Source organism: Neolamprologus multifasciatus, chromosome 12, assembly GCF_963576455.1.
Source record: "Neolamprologus multifasciatus chromosome 12, fNeoMul1.2, whole genome shotgun sequence".
Taxonomy (NCBI): Eukaryota; Metazoa; Chordata; class Actinopteri; order Cichliformes; family Cichlidae; genus Neolamprologus; species Neolamprologus multifasciatus.
The window spans coordinates 17,419,129-17,441,429 of record NC_140450.1 but is presented as its reverse complement, the minus strand read 5'-3'; the positions used below and the strand labels follow the sequence as shown (position 1 = coordinate 17,441,429).

At 40.3% G+C, this 22,301-nt stretch overlaps 2 protein-coding genes across 2 annotated transcripts; one reads left to right on the top strand and one right to left on the bottom strand.

The window, feature by feature from the left end:
- The first annotated feature begins 5,190 nt into the window (after positions 1-5,190).
- LOC146506723 (intermembrane lipid transfer protein VPS13A-like) lies at positions 5,191-7,729 on the top strand. The gene is made up of 6 exons (XM_085179446.1): positions 5,191-5,500; positions 5,691-5,736; positions 5,915-6,038; positions 6,869-6,992; positions 7,121-7,195; positions 7,296-7,729. Exons 1-6 carry the CDS (start codon positions 5,375-5,377, stop codon positions 7,344-7,346), a joined length of 546 nt encoding a protein of 181 aa, XP_085035572.1. The 5' UTR covers positions 5,191-5,374; the 3' UTR covers positions 7,347-7,729.
- A 94-nt stretch (positions 7,730-7,823) lies between these two features.
- LOC146506722 (guanine nucleotide-binding protein subunit alpha-14-like) lies at positions 7,824-22,276 on the bottom strand. The gene is made up of 7 exons (XM_085179445.1): positions 19,815-22,276; positions 11,499-11,683; positions 11,244-11,398; positions 10,657-10,785; positions 9,836-9,965; positions 9,595-9,748; positions 7,824-8,625 (listed from the first exon to the last, which is right to left on the bottom strand). Exons 1-7 carry the CDS (start codon positions 19,933-19,935, stop codon positions 8,435-8,437), a joined length of 1,065 nt encoding a protein of 354 aa, XP_085035571.1. The 5' UTR covers positions 19,936-22,276; the 3' UTR covers positions 7,824-8,434.
- Between the last annotated feature and the right edge of the window lie 25 nt (positions 22,277-22,301).

Here is a 22,301-nt window from a genome sequence, read left to right as displayed (position 1 = left end):
AATAGACTCAGCTAAAGCTCACTACCATGTCTTCAAGAAACACAGTTGTGTCCTGTCGCAAGCTCTCAGGTCTACAAGTCAGAGGATTCTACTCAGATAAGACCATTTCCCTACCAGTAACATATGCCAGAGATTTTATACCTGCAAACCGAGATCACATTACAACGCCTGGAACAGCCAAGGCATGGCCTCATCTCGAATGCATTGCAAGTGAGATCGCTCCACTTCAAAGCTGTGATGTTGGTCTGCTGATTGGGTACAACTGCTCCCAAGCATTTGTTCCTCGTGAGGTTGTGTCTGGAAAGGAAAATCAGCCGTTCGCACAAAGAATTGATCTGGGATGGAGTATTGTGGGTTATGGCAATCCATGTCTCGATTATGGAGATGCCTTCGGAGTAAGTCACCAAGTCATTGTGAAGGAAGTAGTGCCTGACATTCAGCCCTCTTCAAACCTCACCAACAAGGTTCACTATGTCTACAGAACTCAAATAAAGGAAATGATCTCTCCCACAGAGGTCCAAAAGATGTTGGAGTCTGACTTTGTTGAGAAAGCACCAGTAGATACAAAGGTCTCTCAAGAAGATCTCAAATTTCTAACAATGATGAAGACTGGCATTAGTCAAGGCATGTGCTATTCATCGTTTCAAATGTTTAGAAAAAAGGCTCAAGAGGAACAAGCAGAACTACATGGACTATAAGAAATTCATGGATGAGATGCTAGCCCATGGAGATGCCGAAAAGGTTCCAGAGCAACACATTGACAAAACACCAGTTTGGTACATCCCACACCATGGCATGTATCATCCACAAAAACCCGGAAAGATTTGTGTCGTCTTCGATGCCTCTGCCAAGTTCCAAGGCACTTCACTAAATGACCATCTCCTGACTGGTCCAGAGCTAACAAACACCTTGCTCGGAGTCTTGTGTCACTTCCGAAGAGGTCCAGTGGCTTTCATGTGTGATATCGAACGCATGTTCCACCAATTCCATGTGCATGCTTGCGACCAAGATTACCTATGGTTCTTGTGGTGGGAGAACGGTGACCTTGAAACTCCATTCACTGTCTATAGGATGAAGGTACACCTATTTGGAGCAGCATCTTCTCCAGGTTGCACCAACTACAGCCTCAAGCATCTTGCAGCTGAAGGAGAAGGACGTTTTGATGAAGAAACCATTAAGTTAATCAAAACCAACTTCTATGTTGACGATGGACTAGCAAGTGTTGACACTGAAGATCAGGCAATACAGCTTGTTAATGAAGCATGCAAACTCTGCAGCATGTCAAACTTCGGTTGCACAAGTTCATCTCAAAGAGCACCCAAGTTCTAGCTTCACTTCCGAAGGAAGAATGTGCTGCAGCTGCCAAGGATCTAGACATGGCACTCGGTGAAGTACATATGGAAAGAGCACTTGGCTTACAATGGTGTGTCGCATCAGATCAATTTCAGTTGAGAGTAGTTGTTAAGGAAAAACCACTCACCCGAAGAGGAGTATTGGCCACAGTCGCCTCTGTGTTCGATCCACTTGGGTTTGTGTCACCTTTCATTCTGCTGTGAAAGCAGATCTTGCAACAAATGTGCCCAGATAAACTCAGCTGGGAGGAGACCTGACAGTCTTCAACCTCAGTGGGAGTCTTGGTTGCGTGACCTGGGAAACCTTGCAGACGTAAAGGTTAGCAGATGCTACATTCCTTCGAACTTCAAGGCACAGCACTGCAAACTTCAAGCAGTAAGCACATCTGGTGAAGTCCAGTGCTCATTGGTGATGGGAAGATTGAGAGTTCCAACAACCAAAGTCACAACTATACTTCGGCTTGAGTTGTCAGTGGCCATTGTTGCTGTGCGCACTGGTGACATGCTGAAAAAGGAATTGGAAATGGAAATTTCAGAAAATAGGTATTTGACTGACTCAAAGGTGGTACTTGGATACCTCAGCAATGAAGCCAGAAGATTTCATGTGTTTGTTGCAAACCGAGTGGAACGCATCAAACAAAGTACAGATTCAACCCAATGGAGTAACTTCCGAAGATAATCCGACGGACCACACCTCAAGAGGTATCACAGCAGAACAACTTGTAACATCAAACTGGTTCAAAGGACCAGACCTCCTTTGGCAGAAATTCATACCCAGTGGTGAAATTAAGGTGGGAGAGTTATCAACCAGTGACCCAGAGGTTAAGAAGGTTCAAGTTCACAAGATACTTGAACCTTCTTAACAAGGGTCTCTGTTAGATTGCCTACACACGTTTACCGACTGGTGGAGAATGATTAAGGCAGTTTCTAGACTCAAGCGCTATGTGAAAGAAGGAAAGGTTCACAAGAGTAGATCACATGACATCAGTAACCTACAAGAAAGAAAGGAAGCAGAGTTAACAATCATAAAGATGGTTCAAGAAACAGCCTTTGCTCAGGAAATAAAAACCTTGCAACATCACGATGTGATGCAGTGCAAAGACAAGGTTAACAAATTACACAAGTTATGTCCATTCCTTGATGACCAAGGCATTCTTGGGGTAGGCGGACGTTTAACACATGCAGCTTTGCATCCCAATTTCAAGCATCCTGCAATCCTGCCAAGAGACAGTCACGTGTCAGCATTACTGGTCAAACATTACCACGAGAAGACATACCATCAAGGACAAGGGATCACCATGAACGAACTTTGAGCTAATGGATTCTGGATTCTTGGATGCAGCAAGATTGTGTCATCTTACATCTATAAATGTGTAAAATGCAGAAGGTTCAGAAGGCACACAGATCAGCAGAAGATGGCAGACCTCCCAGAGGATCGGATGGAGACAACACCGCCATTCACCTACTGCAGGATGGACTGCTTCGGTCCTTTTTATGTCAAAGAAGGCTACAAGGAGCTAAAGCGTTATGGCTTGCTAATCACTTGCATGTGCTCCAGAGCAGTGCATCTTGAAATGCTTGACGACCTCTCTACGGATTCCCTCATCAAGTCTTTATGTGCATTCATAGCCATTAGATTAAGCCATTGATACAGATAAGATGCGATCAAGGCACGAATTTTGTCGGCACTAGAAATGAGTATATTGAAGCATTTAAGGAGATGGATCAAGCCAAGCTAGGGAAACTGGACTGCGAGTTTCTCATGAACACCCCAGCATCTAGTCACATGGGTGGTGGAAAGACAAATTCGCACCATAAGAAGTGTTCTCACGTCCATTCTGGAACAATCAGTCAGACAACTCATCCTTAGAGCTCCTCTCTAAGGACATTCCTGTATGAAGTCATGGCAGTGATTAATAGCAGACCATTGACTACTGACCAACTATGTGATCCATCAAATCAGAACCTTTAACACCGAACCACATACTAACCATGAAGTCCACAATCATCTCCCCACCTCCAGGACGGTTTGTGAAGGAAGACTTTTGATTTAATTAATTCATTATGTCAGTCGTGGCGTGCCATACTTAGGTCTGCAGATAAGTTGCTTCTGACTATCCCCAGAACTAGACGGAAAAACAGAGGTGACCAAGCTTTTGTGATCACTGCACCCAAACTCTGAAACAGTCTGCCCCTTCACTTACGTCTTCGCCAACATTCAACATTTTTAAAACCCAGTTAAAAACACAATTGTACTTTCTAGCTTTCAATTATGACAAGTCTTTTATAGTAATTACTATGTATGTTTACTATGTTATCTCTACTATGTACATCAATTTGGCTCAAGCCATGTTGTTTTTAAATGTGCTTATAAATAAATTTTGATTTGATTTATTTTTTTTTTTATTTGATTTTGGCCTCATGCCTTGACACACACACAAAGTTACCTTTCTGTTCAGATTGTGTTATAATTATAATTCGGTTAACTCAACAGCTGTTGTGCCTTTCCCCTGATGCTGTAGGTGGAACTGTTTGAAAAGGACATAACGAACATAAAGACAGAACTGAACCATGTCTCTGCTGCTGACAAATCTCCCATCAGCCTCTACAAGTACTTCCACATTTCCCCCATTAAGGTGTGTGCGAATGCAGTTTCTGTCAAACAAATAGTGTCTGAAATGATCTCTGCAATTTCTTTGTTGCAATACTAATGCCTGCTGATGTTTTTGTGTTTTTTTTGTTTTTGTTTTGTCAGCTGCACCTGAGTTTCTCTCTGAGCTCAGGCGGAGAGGATGGCTTGACACAGAAGAGAGATTCGGAACTGAACCCTGTCCAGTGATTGACTGGGATGGGTTCATGGCTGCTATATAGGGCTGTAATTTGAACAGTGTAATAACTAGGGATGGGTACCGGTATCCGGTGCCATGATGGCACCGGTTCTGACATAAACGGTAGTAACCAGACCAAAAAGCAGCGCACATTTCGGTGCTTTATTTCGGTGCTTTTTTTCCTGAGCTGTGATACACTTTCTTCTTCCTTACATTTGTATTGGCGGTTGGCAAACAACTGAAAGGTGCATTACCGCCACCAACTGGTATGGAATGATACACTTTAGATTCTAGCCAATCATTTTAAGTTTCCGAGAATAGTAGGCGGGTCCAGGTACGTACGTTCTTTTAGAGCAGAGCTACAAATTAAAAATGTCCAAGGCGAAGCGGTCAAAAGTCTGGCTGTACTTCACAGCAAAAGATGCAAACTCAGCAGCTGCAACAAGTGCTTTAAGGTGATACTGTGATACTGTCAAAGGAGGTAACACCTCAAATCTGATGAAACACCTGGCGACGCATAGTGTTTTTTTTTAAAGCCGAGAAATGCGCCGTATTTGATAGCTTGCTGCGAGACCTCACACCGAGCACATCTACTGCTTGTGGGTTGCCTGTTATCGGACCCGGAATTAGCAACATCCCCCAAAAACCCGAAGAGGAGAGTCCTGGCCCCTAGCCCTGCCAGTGTAGCAGAAATGATGACGGATGATGATGGCAGCAGCAGCCGTTCTTCTCTGCGTGAGTAGCTTAATGTTGTTCGTGTGTAATTTACGTTGAGTAGGCTAACCACGTTATTACATTAATGCATGTAAGGTGAACAGCAAACACCATCATAGCTACATGCAGCTGTCTTCTTGTTTGATGGCAGATACTCCCTTCACCCTGGCCAAAAAGGCTAAAATGACCAAAGAAAAAGTGGAAAACATTTGTCATTTTACTGCATGTGTTTTTAATATAGTGTTATTTCTGTTAAATTTCAGCATTATATTGCCTTTAACAGTGAACTGTGGCTGTTTACACATCGGAGACTTTTTAGCACCATGTTGGAGCCCTTAAAATTTCAGATTTTCACTGACACAATTGTGAATTGAATTTTGACATGAACATTTAAGATATATTATAAAATAGTCTCAGGTAACGAATCATGTGTGTTGTTCAGGCGGTATTGCAGGTGCAGCCTCCAGGATAACAGGTGCCATGGCAAAGGGTGTCGCAGCAATCACAATGGATGAAGAGTACCAGCAGAAGAGACGAGAAGCTATGAACAAACAGCCCAGCGGTCTGAGAGAGGGGCTGACCAGGGGTGGAAAAGGACTAGTGTCTGTATGTAAAACTGTTTGGTTTTTTTGGTTTTTAAGTTGCTCCTCTCTGTTTATCAGTAGGAAACACGCAGTTGATGCAGGATGTAGGAAGTAGTAAGACTAGCAACAACAACACTGCAAACTAGTCTGAAAGAAAATGCACGGCTGTAATGAGTCATTTATTCTGCAGCGTTATCTTCCTTTTCCCACAGGGATTTGTCAGTGGGATCACAGGGATCGTTACCAAACCTATTAAAGGTAAGATGAGTCTGACCACAAGTATAAACATGTTAGTCCAATAAAATAAGGGCATAAAATATTTAAAAGGACATCAAAAAACTACGTGTTATGTTAGTGTGTTTCCATTGAACACTTGACTGGCATTTGGCCCTGAAGATCTTTGAACTCAAGCTGCAGTGTTTGTGTTATCATGCAGGGGCCCAGAAAGAGGGGGCAGCGGGCTTTTTTAAAGGTGTTGGAAAAGGTTTGGTTGGTGCAGTAGCTCGACCAACAGGAGGCATTATTGACATGGCCAGCAGCACTTTCCAAGGGATCAAGAGGTACAGTTATTTCTGTCTGTGCCATGTGATTGTGCACTTGCCACATCAGTGTGTAATCAGATAGGTCCTGTTTGAATTTGTTTATGCCCCGAGTTGTCCTTTGTTTTCATTCATTTGTTTTAATCTTCTGATGTACTTCTTGTACTTGACTCTCTATTAACAGCGTTACATTCAAATTAAATTGTAACTAATGTAAAGATTTGAGTTCATACCTCTGACATGCAGTACCTTCGTTGCCCACCAGGGGGCTGCAGCCCACAGCTTAACACAGACTGTATAAAACTTGGATGTAGCAGGCGTGGTGTCAGCTGTTGCTTTGTGGAGCCCTGTTTTGAATCCTGGAGATGAGCATTTCCACTGCTGCTGTCTTTGTTTAACCCCCCCCCCCAAAAAAAAAAAAAAAAAAAAAACACAGCAAGAAATCCCGCCCAAAAAATATGGATGTAACAAGATAGTAAGCTGTATACTGACTGGGAAGACATTTTGAAGATTTATTCAAAAATCAATTTTTTTAAATTCAGTTAGATCAAAATGAAAGATTGACCCACAATCTGAGCTGGAAAAAGTTTACAGTCAAGACAGGAAGCTGTTTTCACAAAGATAGGACCAAAAGTCTTTTTACAACCACAGCTATCGCCATCTGGTGGCATTCAGATTAAGGTTTAAGGCACTCCCATGTTGGCTTCAGCTTATGTCTTTTTACTTTTTTAATGCCTATGACTGGAAATCATTGTTTTTGGGATAAAGAAACTGAAATATAAAGTTTACATTTTTCTTTGTTCTTCCACAAGATATTCATTCCTTTAACACACTCATCTTTTTTTTCCCAGGGGAATATTTTTTGTGACCAAAGGCACTTTTGGTCAGCTGACCTGTGAGTGGCAGTATCTGTTTGAAGAGTTCACCAAGGATCCAACCATTATAGAGGACCGCCGACTTCGCATTGAGGCCAAGGTAAAAACAAACAAACAAAAAAGCTGTTACCTTTATTTACTACCCAAATTTTTCATTATTATTATTATTATTATTATTATTATTATTATTATTATCACTTCTGCACTGAACCTCGCCTTCCACTGCAGGAGAGAGTGAAGTCAGTCTTTCATGCCAAAGAGTTTGGGAAGATAATAAACCTCAAAACTCCAGAGATAGCCAAAGTAAGTTTGCAATTTGGACTCAAGCTGATATTTCCTTGCAGTCGGGATACACGACTAGTGAAAATAATTAGTTCTAACTTTGGTCATTATTTATTTTCAGTGGGTTCTCACCAAATTGGAGGATGCAAGAGAGAGTTTACCTAAGTACTGACTCTGAAGATCGAGAAATGCTAAACACACGAGCTCTGTGTGTGCCAGTGCCTTTTTTTCTTTACTGCATGCTACCAAAAACATTTTTGCCTACCATAGCTTTAGAGATTCAGTTTAACTTTCATTTCTGGATGTAAAGGACAATTTGGGTGTAGAAATGTCAATCTTAACAGTGACTGATAGGGGAAAAAAAATCCCTCGAGTATCACTGAGGCCAAATTAACCATAATTGTTGTAGCACATTTAATGTTGCACACTGTTTCTTTTATTGGATTATATAAAAGGCATGCTAATATGAATTAGTATGGCTTTATAGTACACATAATTCAAAAAATGTGCATCCTTAAAGTTCTTCTTTTTCCTATTTTTTTATACATTGCAGAATAAATTTCTTTTTCATGCTGTTTTCAATAAAGTTTTTTTGAATTCAAAGCAGTCTTTGTTTATTCCTCGCACCAAGAAAACGTCAGGCACCTGATTTGTACTCTTTATTAAATAATTATCTCTTTATTGAAAATAACCATAAATAGAAGAAACAGTTGTATTTTTTTTCCTAAAGCACATCTCAGACTATTTACATCTGACACTCTGCTGACTGTCCTGAGTAAATAAGGCACTTACATGCGTCTCAGTGTTAGAGCAACCATTTCTAAACATTATGAAATCACAAAACTGGGCTAAAGAGCATCCTTGTCAAACTATTACATAGGGATACATTTACATACATTAAAGCACTCAGATCATATGTCTATTTAAATAAGTAGTTCACACAACGGATCAGTTACTTGCTACTAATTTTCACTTTCTCATTTCCACTGTAAAGTATCATTTACAGCAAATACTAAAAAACTACAAGGGAAACTAAAGCATCTACACACAATTTCATGTTAGACGGTGACTGGTCTGAGTATGTCTGGTACAGGATGTTTGTATTCTCTTTCTTTTGGATCTCCCTTGTTAGAAATGAAACAATTTCAAATTGCTTCTTTTTTTTGGTTGAAGCTTGATTGATAATTAGATTCTTTTCTATTTTGGCTTTCCTCAGGTCTTCTCTTGTATGCATTTGCTCCTGTGCTGTATGCAACCTTTCTACACCAGGTTGAACTCCTTGAGGTTGTGCCTGAGGATGGTGTCTTTGACGGCCACAAAGACAAAGCGGATGTTTTCTGTGTCTGTGGCGCAGGTGAAGTGAGAATACAACGTCTTGTCCTTCTCCGGGTTTTGTTCTTGGTACATTTTCAGGATGAATTCTTGAGCTGCTACTTGATCCTGCTGAGGTCCTGCAATTCAGGGTTGATATTATTTAAATATGTCAGTAAATTCAACATACGCTCACCAGACACTTTATTGGGTAGACTTGTTCAACTGCTTGTTAATGCAAATATCTAATCTGCCAATTACATGACAGGAACTCAATGCATTTTACGACCTGCTGAAGTTCAAACTGAGCATCAGAATGGGGAAGAAAAGTGATTTAGGTGACTTTAAATGTTGGTACCAAACAGGCTGGTCTGAGTATTTCAAATTTACTGAGATTTCCCCCACACAACCATCTGTAGTGTTTATAGTGAATAGTCTGAAAGTGAAAAGATGATCTGTGAGTAGCAGTCCTCACAGAGGTCAGAGGAGAATGGCCAGACGCGATGATATAGTAACTAATGCTAATTAACTACTCATTTCAACCAAGGTATGCAGAAGAGCATCTTCTGAAGCAGATGGTCTACAGCAGCAGAAGACCACACATGGTTTCACCTTTTGTCAGCCAAAAACACCAAACCAAAACTGAAATTCTAAGTCTTGATACTTAAAGATTAAAAATGTGTTTAAAAAAAAACCAATCAGTTATTTTATTTTGAATAAATTATGTGTTTTTTAACACAGAAAAAATTTGGTGACTTTCTTGTGGGCTTGTATCAAGGAGGGAGGGGCGGAGCTTAGACTAATGATTGCCAATGTGGACCAAAATTCCTGCTGAATGTTTTCAGCTCCCTTTTAAATCTCAGCCATGAAGAATTAAACCAATTCTGATGGTAAAGGAGGTTCAACCTGGTACCAGCAAAGTGTACCTAATATAGTGTCAGTTGAGTATTTTTAGTCTATTTCAACACTTCCATAAAAATGAGTACCGTGATTGTATGATGAAGGACTTAATATAAAGTTTCATTCATTCTGTTTAGATCAGCTAAGTAATTACAAATCTTGTGGTGGAATAAGAGCTGAAATCAAGATGAGCATTCACTCAGTCTAACCTGTGAATTCAGGGAAGTAGGTGGATAAGTGAGAGTACAAGATCTTCTCCTTGAGGATGTCGGTCTTGTTGAGGAAAAGTATGACAGATGAGCGCTGGAACCAGGGGTAGGTGATGATGGTCTTGAACAGGGCCTTGCTCTCCTCCATGCGGTTCTGAGATGTTTAAAGGGATCAAGCACATGTAAAACTCCAGGAGGATGTAAACTGAATTCATCATTTGCTGTGTTGTTAAATTCTCACCTCATTGTCGCACTCAGCCAGGACCTGATCGTATTCGCTGAGTGCCACCAAGAAAATGATGGAGGTGACGTTCTCAAAGCAGTGGATCCACTTTCTCCGCTCTGATCTTTGACCACCCACATCAACCATCCTGTCATAAAAGCAGCCAAGAAAAGTCACGCCACCTTTGAGGTCGGTGCCATGCCTGTGGCCAGTTCCAGTGCTGCTGGAACTGGCCACAGTTCCAGCAGCACTGGAACTGTGGCCATTATTTTGGTTCATAGAGTATTTCAAAGTAGAATGGGAGGCAGAGCTTTCAGTTTCCAGGCCCCTCTTCTGTGGAACCAGCTCCCAGTTTGGATTTGGGATACAGACAGCCTCTCTACTTTTATATATAGTTAGGGCTGGATCAGGTGATCCGTTAGTTATGCTACAATAGGTCTAGGCTGCTATGGGCTTCCCATGAAGCACTGAGTGTTTCTTCTTCACTTACCTTTTACACATCACTCTTTAATCATTAGCTATTATTAATCTCTGGCTCTCTTACACAGTGTGTTATTTGTCCTGTCGCCCTCACCTTATCCCCGAACAGTTGCAGCAGATGGCCGCCCCTCCCAGAATCTGATTCTGTTAGAGTTTTCTTCCTGTTAAAAGGGAAGTTTTTCTTGCTACTGTCACCAAGTGCTTTTTCAAAGGGAGTTGTTTGATTGTTGGCACTTTCTCAGCATTACTGTAAAGCACCTTGAGGCGACTGCTGTTGTCATTTGATGCTATATAAATTCAACTGGACTGAATTGAACTGAAACTCTGTGCAGTGCAGAAAATGTCAATATGCACCTCACCTGAAAATGACATTCTCCATGTCAAAGGGGTATTCAATGATACCGGTGGTTGGGACTCGGACTCTGAGGATGTCCTGAAGGTCAGGTATGTATGAGGGCTGTGAAATCCGATCCAGATCTGTGAGATAGCTAAAAAGAAAAATATGCAGGGAGAAAAAAAAAAACACTAAGAAAGGAAAAATACAGAAAACACATAGAAAACTTAAAATGTAAACCAAATGCATGTAGCTACATGAGAGTTCGCTCACTGGTGGGACTCTCAAGGGAAATGAAGACTTTGCTCCAATGCAGGAGAACAAATACTTTTTGTTTTAGCTTCGATCAAATTTGCAATTCCCAAAATAGTAAAAACAGCAAGCCGAAAAAAGCTCTTCTTTTTTTATTGCCATCGTTCGTGGCAGTGACAGAGACTATATTCAGCAAGATTTTTGTTTTTCTATCAGCAGGCACTCATCTATGTAGTCAGAAGGGACTCCTCCTTCTGCATGAATATTATACTAATTTAATAATCCTGTCAATATAATTTGATCTAGAAAAGTACAGAGATCTGCACACACTGTTAAACATCATAAATGCCTAATTCTCACTATTTGGTGGAGTCGGACAGCTGGTACTCCCTGCGCCGATCATAGCACTCCTGTATTCCAGGATCATCCCACAGACTCTTGACAGCCATGGCGAGGTTGCTGTCTAAGTCCTCCACTTTATCCACCTCCACCTCCAGGACTGCGCTGGCATGGCTCTATGGACACACAGAGAAGACAAAAAGACAGTGAGGTAATTGTAGTCCATCCATCAAGTCTTTATTGTAAAGGACTGGAACAGAGTCAGTCTGCCTGTACCTGGTTCTGGGGATCAGTGAAAGATATACCAAGAGCCTCCATAGCTCGGACCATTGTCTGCATGGACGTGTAGATGTTCTGGTACACCAGCTTGGCATAGCTCCTCTTGTCCTCGTCTGTATATCCTCCTCCATGGATAATCCTCATTTGTTTGATAAAGGTGCTCTTTCCACTCTCTCCGGTGCCTGTGAGACACATTGAGGATTAAACTCAATAATAGATTTATTTGGTCTACAATTTTTTTGCAGCGTTGCAAATTAACATTCTGCAAATCAAACCAAAGTAAACATCTGCTGGCTGCGTGAGGAGACAGGAATGCAGTTTTATGTCTAAGGTCTGTTTTTAAAAATCTGCATTCACGTGACAGCCGGTTTCTCAGCAGTGCTCATCGGTGCAGGATTTGACCATTTTAATTGTCATGTTTCTGTTTTTTAAAGAACTCATGCTGATGGTTAGATGAGTCAATTACGGCTGCTTTCATTGTCTTGATTTTGACGCCAGACAACAGGTTCTCATAGTACCTAGAAGTATTTAAGTATCAAAACCACCAGTAATAACATTAGTCTAACTAGAGTACTTATTGTACAAGCAGATCATGTTATTATACTATAAATACTGAAATGTGTAAGCATCACTTCTTTGCAGGTTGATATGGAGCTCATATGTGTGCTGCTGAGAGCTACATGGATAATATTTTATTAAATGTATTGATATGCACATACTTACTAGAGAAATTCAATAATACTTTGAGTGGTGGAGGGGTGTTTAGAAAATGTATTATCTTTAGTACAGTATATGTAACTGCTGTGACATAGTCATTTCTCAGCTTTTGGGATAAATAAAGTATTTCTTATTCTTCTTATTTTTATTACTATTTTTTCCAACTATGTTCTGTATAAATTTTACATTATCTTGGTGTTACTTCCCATCAGGCATTCAGTTAAGAACAAATGTGTTTTTTTATTTATTGCTTGTCTCAAACATATTGTGTGTGTCTCATTGTGAAACGGCAGTGATCATACGTGCTTTTTATTTTGTCATGCCTCTATAATTATTTGCCTTTGTTCCCTGCCTGAGCAAATCATCCCCAGAAGCCCTGCAAATGGTCCAGAATGTGGCTGTGAGGCTGCTCAACAGGTCCTTAAAAGGTCCCATGTGACACCAGTGATGGGCAACAAGCAACAAGGTGATATATACCAGTTTTTAAATTGTGTTGATAGGCCACGTAAAGAGTCATGATAAACAATATATACGCTGTGTTTTTCCCTTAATAGTTTCTCCAAGTTTACTGTCTAAGGACAGCGCTAGCAAGCACTATCTGCTTATGACCAAAAAAAGTTTAGGAAGAGGGGGAAGTTTTAGGAGTGACGGCGAGAAAGACAGACAACAGAAAAAGAGAGAGAGCGAGTTTGTAAATGTGAGAGATTTGTGACGTTTAGCGTGTTTGGAGTGTGTAGTTAATGTGTTGTCCTGTGTAGTTAGTGTGTAGTGTTGTGGATAGTTTTGTGTTGTGTGTCAAAACAATGAGGCGACTGCTGTCTCAAGGTTAAAAAAAAACCAAAAAAAAAAACCCAGGAGGAGTGATACACCTGCTGCTGTCAGACCTGCAGGTGTCAGGCTGTGATGTTCTCCTTTATAGTGGACAGAAATATTTGGAGTGGCACAAATAATTTGTGTGGCATCTTATTGAATGCAGAACAGCTGATTGTTATGTAAATAGTTTGAAATGATTATTGTAAAAAAAAAGGGGTAAAAGGTAAATGGATGCAAATAAATTTGTTCTTTGCAAAACCTGTGCATATGATTTTAAAATTGACAATTTATATTTGCATTTAAAGTTCTGAAATATGATTCATTAACCATGTTTGTTGTGGCGATCGTGGCTCAAGAGTTGGGAGTTTGCCTTGTAATCAGAAGGTTGCCAGTTCGAGCCCCGGCTTGAACAGTCTCGGTCATTGTGTCCTTGGGCAAGACACTTCACCCGTTGCCTACTGTGGTAGTCAGAGGGTCCGGCGGCGCCAGTGTCCGGCAGCCTCGCCTCTGTCAGTGCGCCCCAGGGTGGCTGTAGCTACAATGTAGCTTGCCATCACCAGTGTGTGAATGTGTGTGTGAATGGGTGGATGACTGGCTGTGTAAAGCGCTTTGGGGTCCTTAGGGACTAGTAAAGCGCTATACAAATACAGGCCATTTACCATTTGTTACAGTAAAAACTATAACTTTCTACTCGGATTTTATGTTTTTTTGTCTGATTTTAGATCAATTGTGTTAATACAGTATGTCAAAATGAAAACATAACTGTAAATTCAAACACGTGAGGTTGTGCTGAAAAGAATGATACCAAACAAGGCATATAAACTGTTTTTAAAGGTGAAATGTAGAGGAAACATAAGAAGTAGTCAAACATGGCCAATTAAAAAAAAAATTTAAGTAACGCAAAGTTGCTTTTCAAGTAATTAATTACTTTTAGAATCTTGTAACTCAGTTACTAACTCAATTACTTTTTTGAAGAACTAACTAGTAACTATAATTAATTACTTTTTCAAAGTAACTTGCCCAACACTGTATAACACCCATTCTGTCTTCTTTAGGCTCGCTTCCAAGATTTTCGTGCTCACTTTCGGTCTGAACCATTTAACGGAGCGGCTGTGCCTCAAGAGCTAGAGCAGGTCATTTACCTGTTGTAAGGCTGGTGGTTTGATCCCCGGCTGCTCCGCTCTGCATGCCAAACTATCCTGGAGAAAGATACTGAACCTTGAGTTGTTGTGTGTGGTCAGTGCTAGCTAGATGTTTGACCTTTAATTGTGCTAATTAAATTGGAAATGGACTGGTTTATTTCCAGTTTACCATGGTCAGTTGCCTCCCTGTATTAGTAAATTACTACATTCATATGCAAATACGAGATCTTTGAGGTCAGCTGATCAGTGCTTGCTGGTGGTTTCTGGTCCAGGTTAAAGATAAAAGACGAGCCTAATTTTCTACTCTTCATTTATCCCAAGAGAAGATATTATGGCCACTGCAAACAAGCAAATTTAGCTCTCTGCTGAAAAGACACAAAAGAAAAAAAGTCATGGGAGTCTCTATCCCTCCTTACAGTGACAATTTTAAACTTGAAGTTGTCTACGATACAGTAAAATGTACCCCTGCCCAGTGTCATGCATCCATGCCCCTTCTGCAAGAGCATGGAATTCATATATATACTTTAAAATATTACTGAGCTGCATCCTGGTGAGTTATTACTGCAACTCAATATTTATAATATTTACATTAAAAAGGATCCAAATTTGAATTATTACATGTGATGTTGCACAGGTGTTGCATACTGTATGCCAGCTGGCAGCTGCCTGGCAGCTACATTAAAGACCCATCTGTCTTTTTATAAACGGCTTTTTACTAAGAGATAAGTTGAAAGAAATAAAAACAAGTTCTGTGACAACTCTCAATACCCAGCTTGTCCACGCAGGGACGCAAGCTGAACGATTTGAATGTATATTTGACTGCCAAAGGGACACTCGTCAATATCTGAGAACAGAAAGTTTAAATATCACAAATTGCCCGAAATAAACATATAACATAATAAACATATCATTCGTAAATTTAGTTTCACCTGATTGAATAAAATATTTTAGTCAACCTTTGGGACATAATTTGCTTCTGAAAAATGACCTTCCTTTGGTCAGATGGAAAAATAAATAAAACAAAAACCCTCCTAACTTCCAATAATAAATTCAACAAGAACGGCGCACTTTTTCACCCTGAAACCTTTCCTGAGTGACAGGATCAGATGCATGCTTATTAACTCAGACTCAGTGTGTATTTGGACTCAAGCTCTCTATCTAAAAGGTCTTTCGACTAACTTATATTTCACTAAAACATACTTTACTAGATGAATACATACCTGTTCTTATTAAAAGCTATGAAAACCACACACACAGAGAGTCCCTTTCTCCCATGTTACTCTTCAGCTCTTACAGCAAAAGCTCGTAATTTTCTCATTGAGATCACATGATGCACAGCCGATTTCGTTAACAAATGTGTTTGTTAACAGACCTGAATATTGGAGGTTGCTGTGTTTGTGTATGTGTGGGTTTATGCAGGGATGGGTGGGGAGTTTCACCTTGTGGGCATTTGTTGTGTGCGTGTGTGTCCCAGCTCCTTGGTTCCCAGCTATTTTGCATGTCATCATCTTTACATCTTAACAAACAAATCTTAGACAAATTGTGTGCATTTGCATGCACCTTGTTTACAAGTCAAGTTTCTCGGAGATGAGATCATTTTGGAGAAGAAGGAGAGGCAGGTGCTCAGATTGGAGGCAAATCAGGCTGGACCTCAAGGAGGGAGGTTAACGAGCTCAGACTGCATGTATTACAATCGTTACTTCATGTCACATTATTCAGTTAATGCTTTATTCAGTTAATCTTTGCCCTTGATCTTTGACAAGTCTTTGCCATCATCGTCTCTAGAATGAACTCTTGATAGTTCTCTATTTCTCAAAATCATTCTTGATTAACTTGCCAATCAGTCAAATTTCTTTTACCATTTGAATTTGTTTTTAGTGAACTGGTGCTGATTTCAAAGAGTTTTTTTTTTTTTAATTAAAGGATAGTCAAGCTATAAAAACTGGCGAATCACCTCACTGTCCCTGCAGTATGTTCTTCCTCAGACGCCACAGGTAGAAGCTACAGTAGATATACACTGTGACGACTGACCCCATGAATGATTTTCAATTCAAATAATCTGTCAGATACAAAAAGGTTTGAAACACCTAAAGTGCAGTCACAAAAAATGTCATTCACGTTGCAGTCTGGGATGTCCAAGATATCTTATGGTACGTGCCAGTTTAGCTTAGTGCATTGAGCAGGCAACCATATGGCTTTGAACGGCCGGCCAAGGTTCAAGTCTGACCCATGGCCCTTTAGCCATTTGTCTTCCCCTCTCTTTCTCTCCCTCCCCCCACTTTCCTGTCATTTCTTCACTGTATCTGCCAATAAAGCTGAAAAAGACATCTTTAACTGCTGATCTTGAGCTGGACTCTTCACTGATCTTGATTCCTGGACACGTGCGTGTGTGCAGAGTCAGGTTTTACAATTTCCTTGTGGCCGATTAATGCCGGCTACAGAAGTCTCCGCAGACCGGCGGCCAACATGAAATAGCTACACACATATACAGATTTGACCACAAGCCCAAACACAGCTTCATATCTGCACACTTCCTCGATCGGGGAACGCTGTAACACGAGGCGGTGGTGCCCGTGTGAATGAATGTGGTGTTAGTGTCATGAGATAACGGCTACTACCACCTGTCAAACTCTGCCCTGTCCCCTTTTTTCACAACTGAAATGTACCTGCCAGGAAGCGACTGTGCAGAGGCACAAAACAAAAAACATGAGAAATCACTAATCTGCAAAATTTGACTTTTAAAAACAACAACAAAAAAACAAGATCCAGCAGATCTACTGCTACATTCAAACATCTTCCAGTTAAAAATAACAGAAAAAACAACACTTCTTCCAAAAAGAAGAACCAAACAGTATTTCAGTGTCTATATATGTAAATGTATGTATAGATATTTGAGGGTATATATCGAAGGTATGTGTATATCCATATTTGTAAGTGTGCGCATGTGCATGTATACATTTAAACATGTTTATATGCATATATAGGATAAATGTTATAATATAATCTCTTGCACTCTCAGTAGACCTGACTCTGACCATCCTAATGAAATCCACTGAGAGCTGAGTCACTCTGACCAGGTAACAAAAGGTTACTTTCTAGATCATGGCTGTCATACTCCTTTTACACTGTGGCACACACAGCCCTGTTTGATCTTAGTGGGCTGGAGCAGTAGATTTATTACCTGGAAAAGAAAACCCTCCAAATCATTCCTCTTTCTGTGTAAAGACATTTAAGTATACATTAAGTACCTCAGAAAGCAACAGAAACACTCCAACGTGAGTCTTTGTTCTCCCACTTTAAGAAAGGAGAATGATGAAATGCTTAAAAATGACAGAAAAAAGCAGTTTATTTCCCAGACTTTATCCTGCAGACTGACTTTGGTGCAGCATGACAGGGCAGTTGGTGTCTTTGTTGCTAAGAAAGCTTTAAAAAAAAAAAAACACTTTGAATGATAACATTTATGTCCTTCTTTTTTGAATTTACCACATTATCCAAAGTTATTTAGGGAGCCGAGTTGGGCTCTTTGATGGCCAGGTTCTGGGCCCTGGGCCTTATGTTTGAAACTCTTTCAGCCTGAACAGAGACCTCAGGGTCATCCTTTTTTCTTTTTGACTTCTCTCAACTACCTTTGTGATGCGTTAAACAAAACCGCTGCAGTCCAGCTGTCTGTAACAGCCTACAGTGAGCTGAGAAAATGTTTTTCTTTTAAAGCAAATGAATGTTGGTTTAGGGGCAGAAACATAACGCCGTGTTTTGAGTGAAATGATCTGCTAAGAGAACAGTTGGCAAAAACCAATAGCTCGTGCTCCGTGATGCATTTGCATGACGTTTGCATGAAATGCGCCCGCAGCAGCTAGTTATGGCTTTCAAACACACCACTGACCGAGGCGTGGATGGCGACTGCTTTCCTGAAGTGCTCCCACACTACTGCAGTAAAATGCGCCTGATACATGTTCAGCAAGTTTCCTCTGGATCGGGAAGCCGCTTCCATAAACTTCTATAACCCTAGAACAGCGCAACCACCCTATATTCAGGAAGAGTGTGTGTGGGGGGGAGTGGGGTTAAGGCGATATTACCACACCTTAACGCTTTCCACAGGTCATCACGAAGCAGGACTGTGTAAATATGTTGTAAAGGAACGGATATAATTTTGAACGATCCGTTTCCTCTCTCTCTCTCTCTCTGTGTGTGTGTGTGTGTGTCCGTCCGTCCGTCCATTTTCGGCATTTCTGTGGCCAGGTGGAAACTTAGGAACCCCAGCAGACAAAGAGTACTCAAGGATTCAAACCTCCGACCACGCGTAAAATCAAAGGCTGCGCATACCCTGGATGTTCTCGGAAAGCCAGCGCGCCTCAACTGTGAAACGCTGCTCATGACTTGAATCCTCTCGTGCAGCCACACGTGTCAATGACAAAATGTAGCGTGCTGGATATAATACCCAGTCCTTTCCCTACTAAAGTGTGCATTCTTCTTACATATGACTAAATGAATACTAGTCGACAGGCGTCAGAGCTCTGTCCCACCTGCCATGATACCCGTGGCCAGGTGTGGCCAGGAAGCGGTGAAATGGCAATTGCCGAGCTGTCTCCAAAATCCCCCACAACCGAAAACATGTGAAACGGAAATTATCCAAGTCTATTTCTATTCTTTCATAAAACAAGAGATTTTTTGAATAAAAACTGCCTTTATTTATTGTATACTTCCCTTTGTTTGCCTTATATGACCTACTGTGCAGAAATTTGGGGGAACACATACAAAACATATTTGGATTCAATATTTAAATTGCAAAAAAGAGCTATTAGAATAATAAATAAAGTTGGATATAGGGAGTCAACCAACCAGTTTTTTGTAGGATCATCTATGTTAAAATTCATGGACATTATATATTCTAAAACTTTAGAAATTATATATCGTGTGATTAAAAAGAATGTTCCAATTTGTATTTTAAGTATGTTTCAACTAAGAGATGGAAAATATGATTTGAGGGGGTCTTATAAGTTTGAAATGCCTAAAGTGAGAACCAATGTTAAGTATAGATGTGTGTCAGTTTTGGGAGTGAAATTATGGAATGGACTTAATGATGAACTGAAGATGTGTTTTTCTTTGTCATTCTTCAGGAAGATTTTAAAAATTAGTATTATACAAGGTTATAGAAATTTGGTTTGTTAAAAAAGGTTTGTGTTGATTTAATTTCTTGATTTCTTGATTTATCATTGATTTCTTTTCAAACTGTTATACAACTTATTTATCAATGCTATTTATTTTCTTGGTTAAGGATTTGATTATTTCTATGGGGGTAAGGGATAGGATAAGTATAAGCCATAAAGCTTCAGCCTATTCCTTTTTCGGTTACTGTTTGAGTACTTTTATGTAAAATTATAATCTGTTGTTGTTGACTGAAATAAACATTTCAAATTCAAAAAAAAAAATTCAAATTCAAAAAATGAAAACGCCTGGATCATTCCGCTAGAGGAACAACTTTAAGAGCAAATGTTTTAAAGCTTTTCTTTTGCCCGGAAAAGAACATTTATGGCTACAATCAAGATCAAACCTTTGAATGATTTACAGCAGAGCACGAGGAGAATGAGGAGGACTCCGTGAAGTCACCCTCCGAGCTGGTGTTCAGGTTAGTGATGCTCACCTAAAAGCAGCAACTTGAGCTCCCTGCGAGAGTCCTTCTTGTCCCTCCGCAGCTGCTTCTCAATCTCCTCGTTGATCCTCTGGTTCTCTCTCTCCTCCGCTGAAACACAGCATCCAGCCATCGCTGAAGGTCACCAGGTTGCTCTCCAACGACCACTCGGCTGTAAAAATGTCGCAGGCTTTGATTAAAGAAAGAGTAAAAAAAGAAAAAGGAAACTCAGACGTGTTAAAAAATACTCCTTCTTTGCCCCCTCTTGCACTTCACAACTTCAGACGCAAAAAGGCACAGAGCATCTTCAAAACTGCGCCTTCGACTTCCACAGAAACAGAAAAGTTTGCTGCTAAAATATAAAGTGCTAGATTTCAGGGGTAAGTCCAAAGCTCTCTCTCTGTGTTTTTTAAGCATCGAGGTGTACAACAAGGTGCACCACGAGCTGTTCCTATTGGACAAAGTGCTGCAGTTATACTCTACCTGGACGACACTTCAGCTTTATCCTGACGAATCGGGAGGGCGTGGCACCGGCTACAAATAGAAAAGGATAAAATGGGAAGTTCGCTGCCACAACCTGTGGAAACGGTGAGCGAGCAGGAATTCACCTGTAGATGAGTTTTAATCGGACATGGAGTGCCATGGCTCATTCTTAGAAGTGCTCCACGCTGTGCTCGTTTTCCTTGGAAGCTTCTATAATATCACACTCGCAATTCATGAGATCCAGGGACAGGAAACGCATTTAGCAGTTCGGCAGCAGGGAGGAGGGAGGGCCCCTCTGGCGGGCCCTCACGCCCGCTAGAGGGCGAGAAGGCCAACAGTGAAGGAATGAGTCACATCTGCGTGAAAGGCTTTGCATGTTTTGCACCCGTTTTGTGATCTTGCAGCAGGGTTTTTGAGAATGTAAGCGAGGTAATCACAGCATTTATCCAGAGTATAAGCAGTCAGTGGTGGCAGTATATATGTCAAATGATCACAAGAAGCGAAAAGTTCACATATATAACGACTAATTAAAATATGAGGATTTTTTTTCTTTAAGATGTCTGGAAAACTCTTTTTCCAGTTCACAAAGAAAGAAGTACTAAGACTGTGGATATGAAGTTAAACAAGTGTGTTCTACCCTTCAAATGGTGCTTTTAAAAGAAGCAAGTTTCTCCCCGAAACAGAGCCAGTAAACACTTCTCGCTCTTTGGGTCTCATTAATAATAATAATAATAATAATAATAATAATAATAATAATAATAATGGATTGCATTTATATAGCACTTTTCGGGGCCCTCAAAACGCTTTACAATTCCACTATTCATTCACTCTCACATTCACACACTGGTGGAGCCACGATTGCCCCAGATTATTATTAATAATCATAAAACAGCATTCTCTGAAAACATTACCCTGAAATTAACCAACCCTTTTCTTTTTCTTGGAAAAAGTTAAAAACTAAACAACTAAAGTTGTAAATTAGTGTTAGATAAAACAAATAATCACAAGCAGTCTTCAGGCAGTTTACTCTCCATTTATCATCAAAGCTGAGCATGTAGTGGGAACAGTTTAGAACAAAGTTTTCGCTCCCATTTAAAATGAAGATTGTGAATTAAGACTACATCTGATTTTTTTTTCTCCCCTTCTATCTTTTTTAACCATCTGACAGAGGAAAAGACCTCATATTTCATCCTTTCAGTGGTGAGCCTTACAGTATCTTCGGTCCATTAAACTGGCCTTTGTAGGGTTTAGTTCTACTTTACAAGATTCGCTTAAACTACGCTCTTGGTGCTTGCAGAAGTTTGTAATACAAACTGTATTTAAAATTCAAAACCACTCGGGTGACCTGATCAAACATATTCAAAAACATCAAAATGAAACTACAGCGTAGAGGTGATCACAGGAAAAAGGTTTTTAAAAATCACAGTCAACAAGAGTTGAAAAGAAATATGTTGCTTCATTCAGAAACAAGTTGAAGGAGTGCGAATTTATGAATACAGGAAACAATTTTACACAATTATGATTGGAGATCATCATAACACTACTTCAAAAGTGGTCATCAAACTTCATATATTAAGGATTCGGATGCAAAGAAACCCAAAAGAAAAAAACAAACAGAGCTGAAAGCAATAAAAATGATGTGTCTGACACTTCAGTAAAAGAAGAGTTTATGGGTTGCTTTCCCCCACTCTCACTCCCACCTCCCACCCTGTAGTTCTCAGTGTACTGTACACAACACTGGACTGCTCTTGAACATACTGCATGAACTCTGAACAGCAGCGGAGGTGGCCGACAATGTGTGTCACCATGTCAACGTCAGCTGGAGTCTTGGCTCTCTTAAAGGGGAAAATCCAGGCTCAGCATAGCTCACGTGTGCTCACTCCAAACAATGACAGGAGCGCCAACACTCGCAAAGCTTGGAAACAAGTCCTGCATGGCTCACATTTATGACAAAGCCCATAATGTGCATTTCTGCAAGTTGAGATATATTTCTTATTCACTGTCTGACAAAATCTA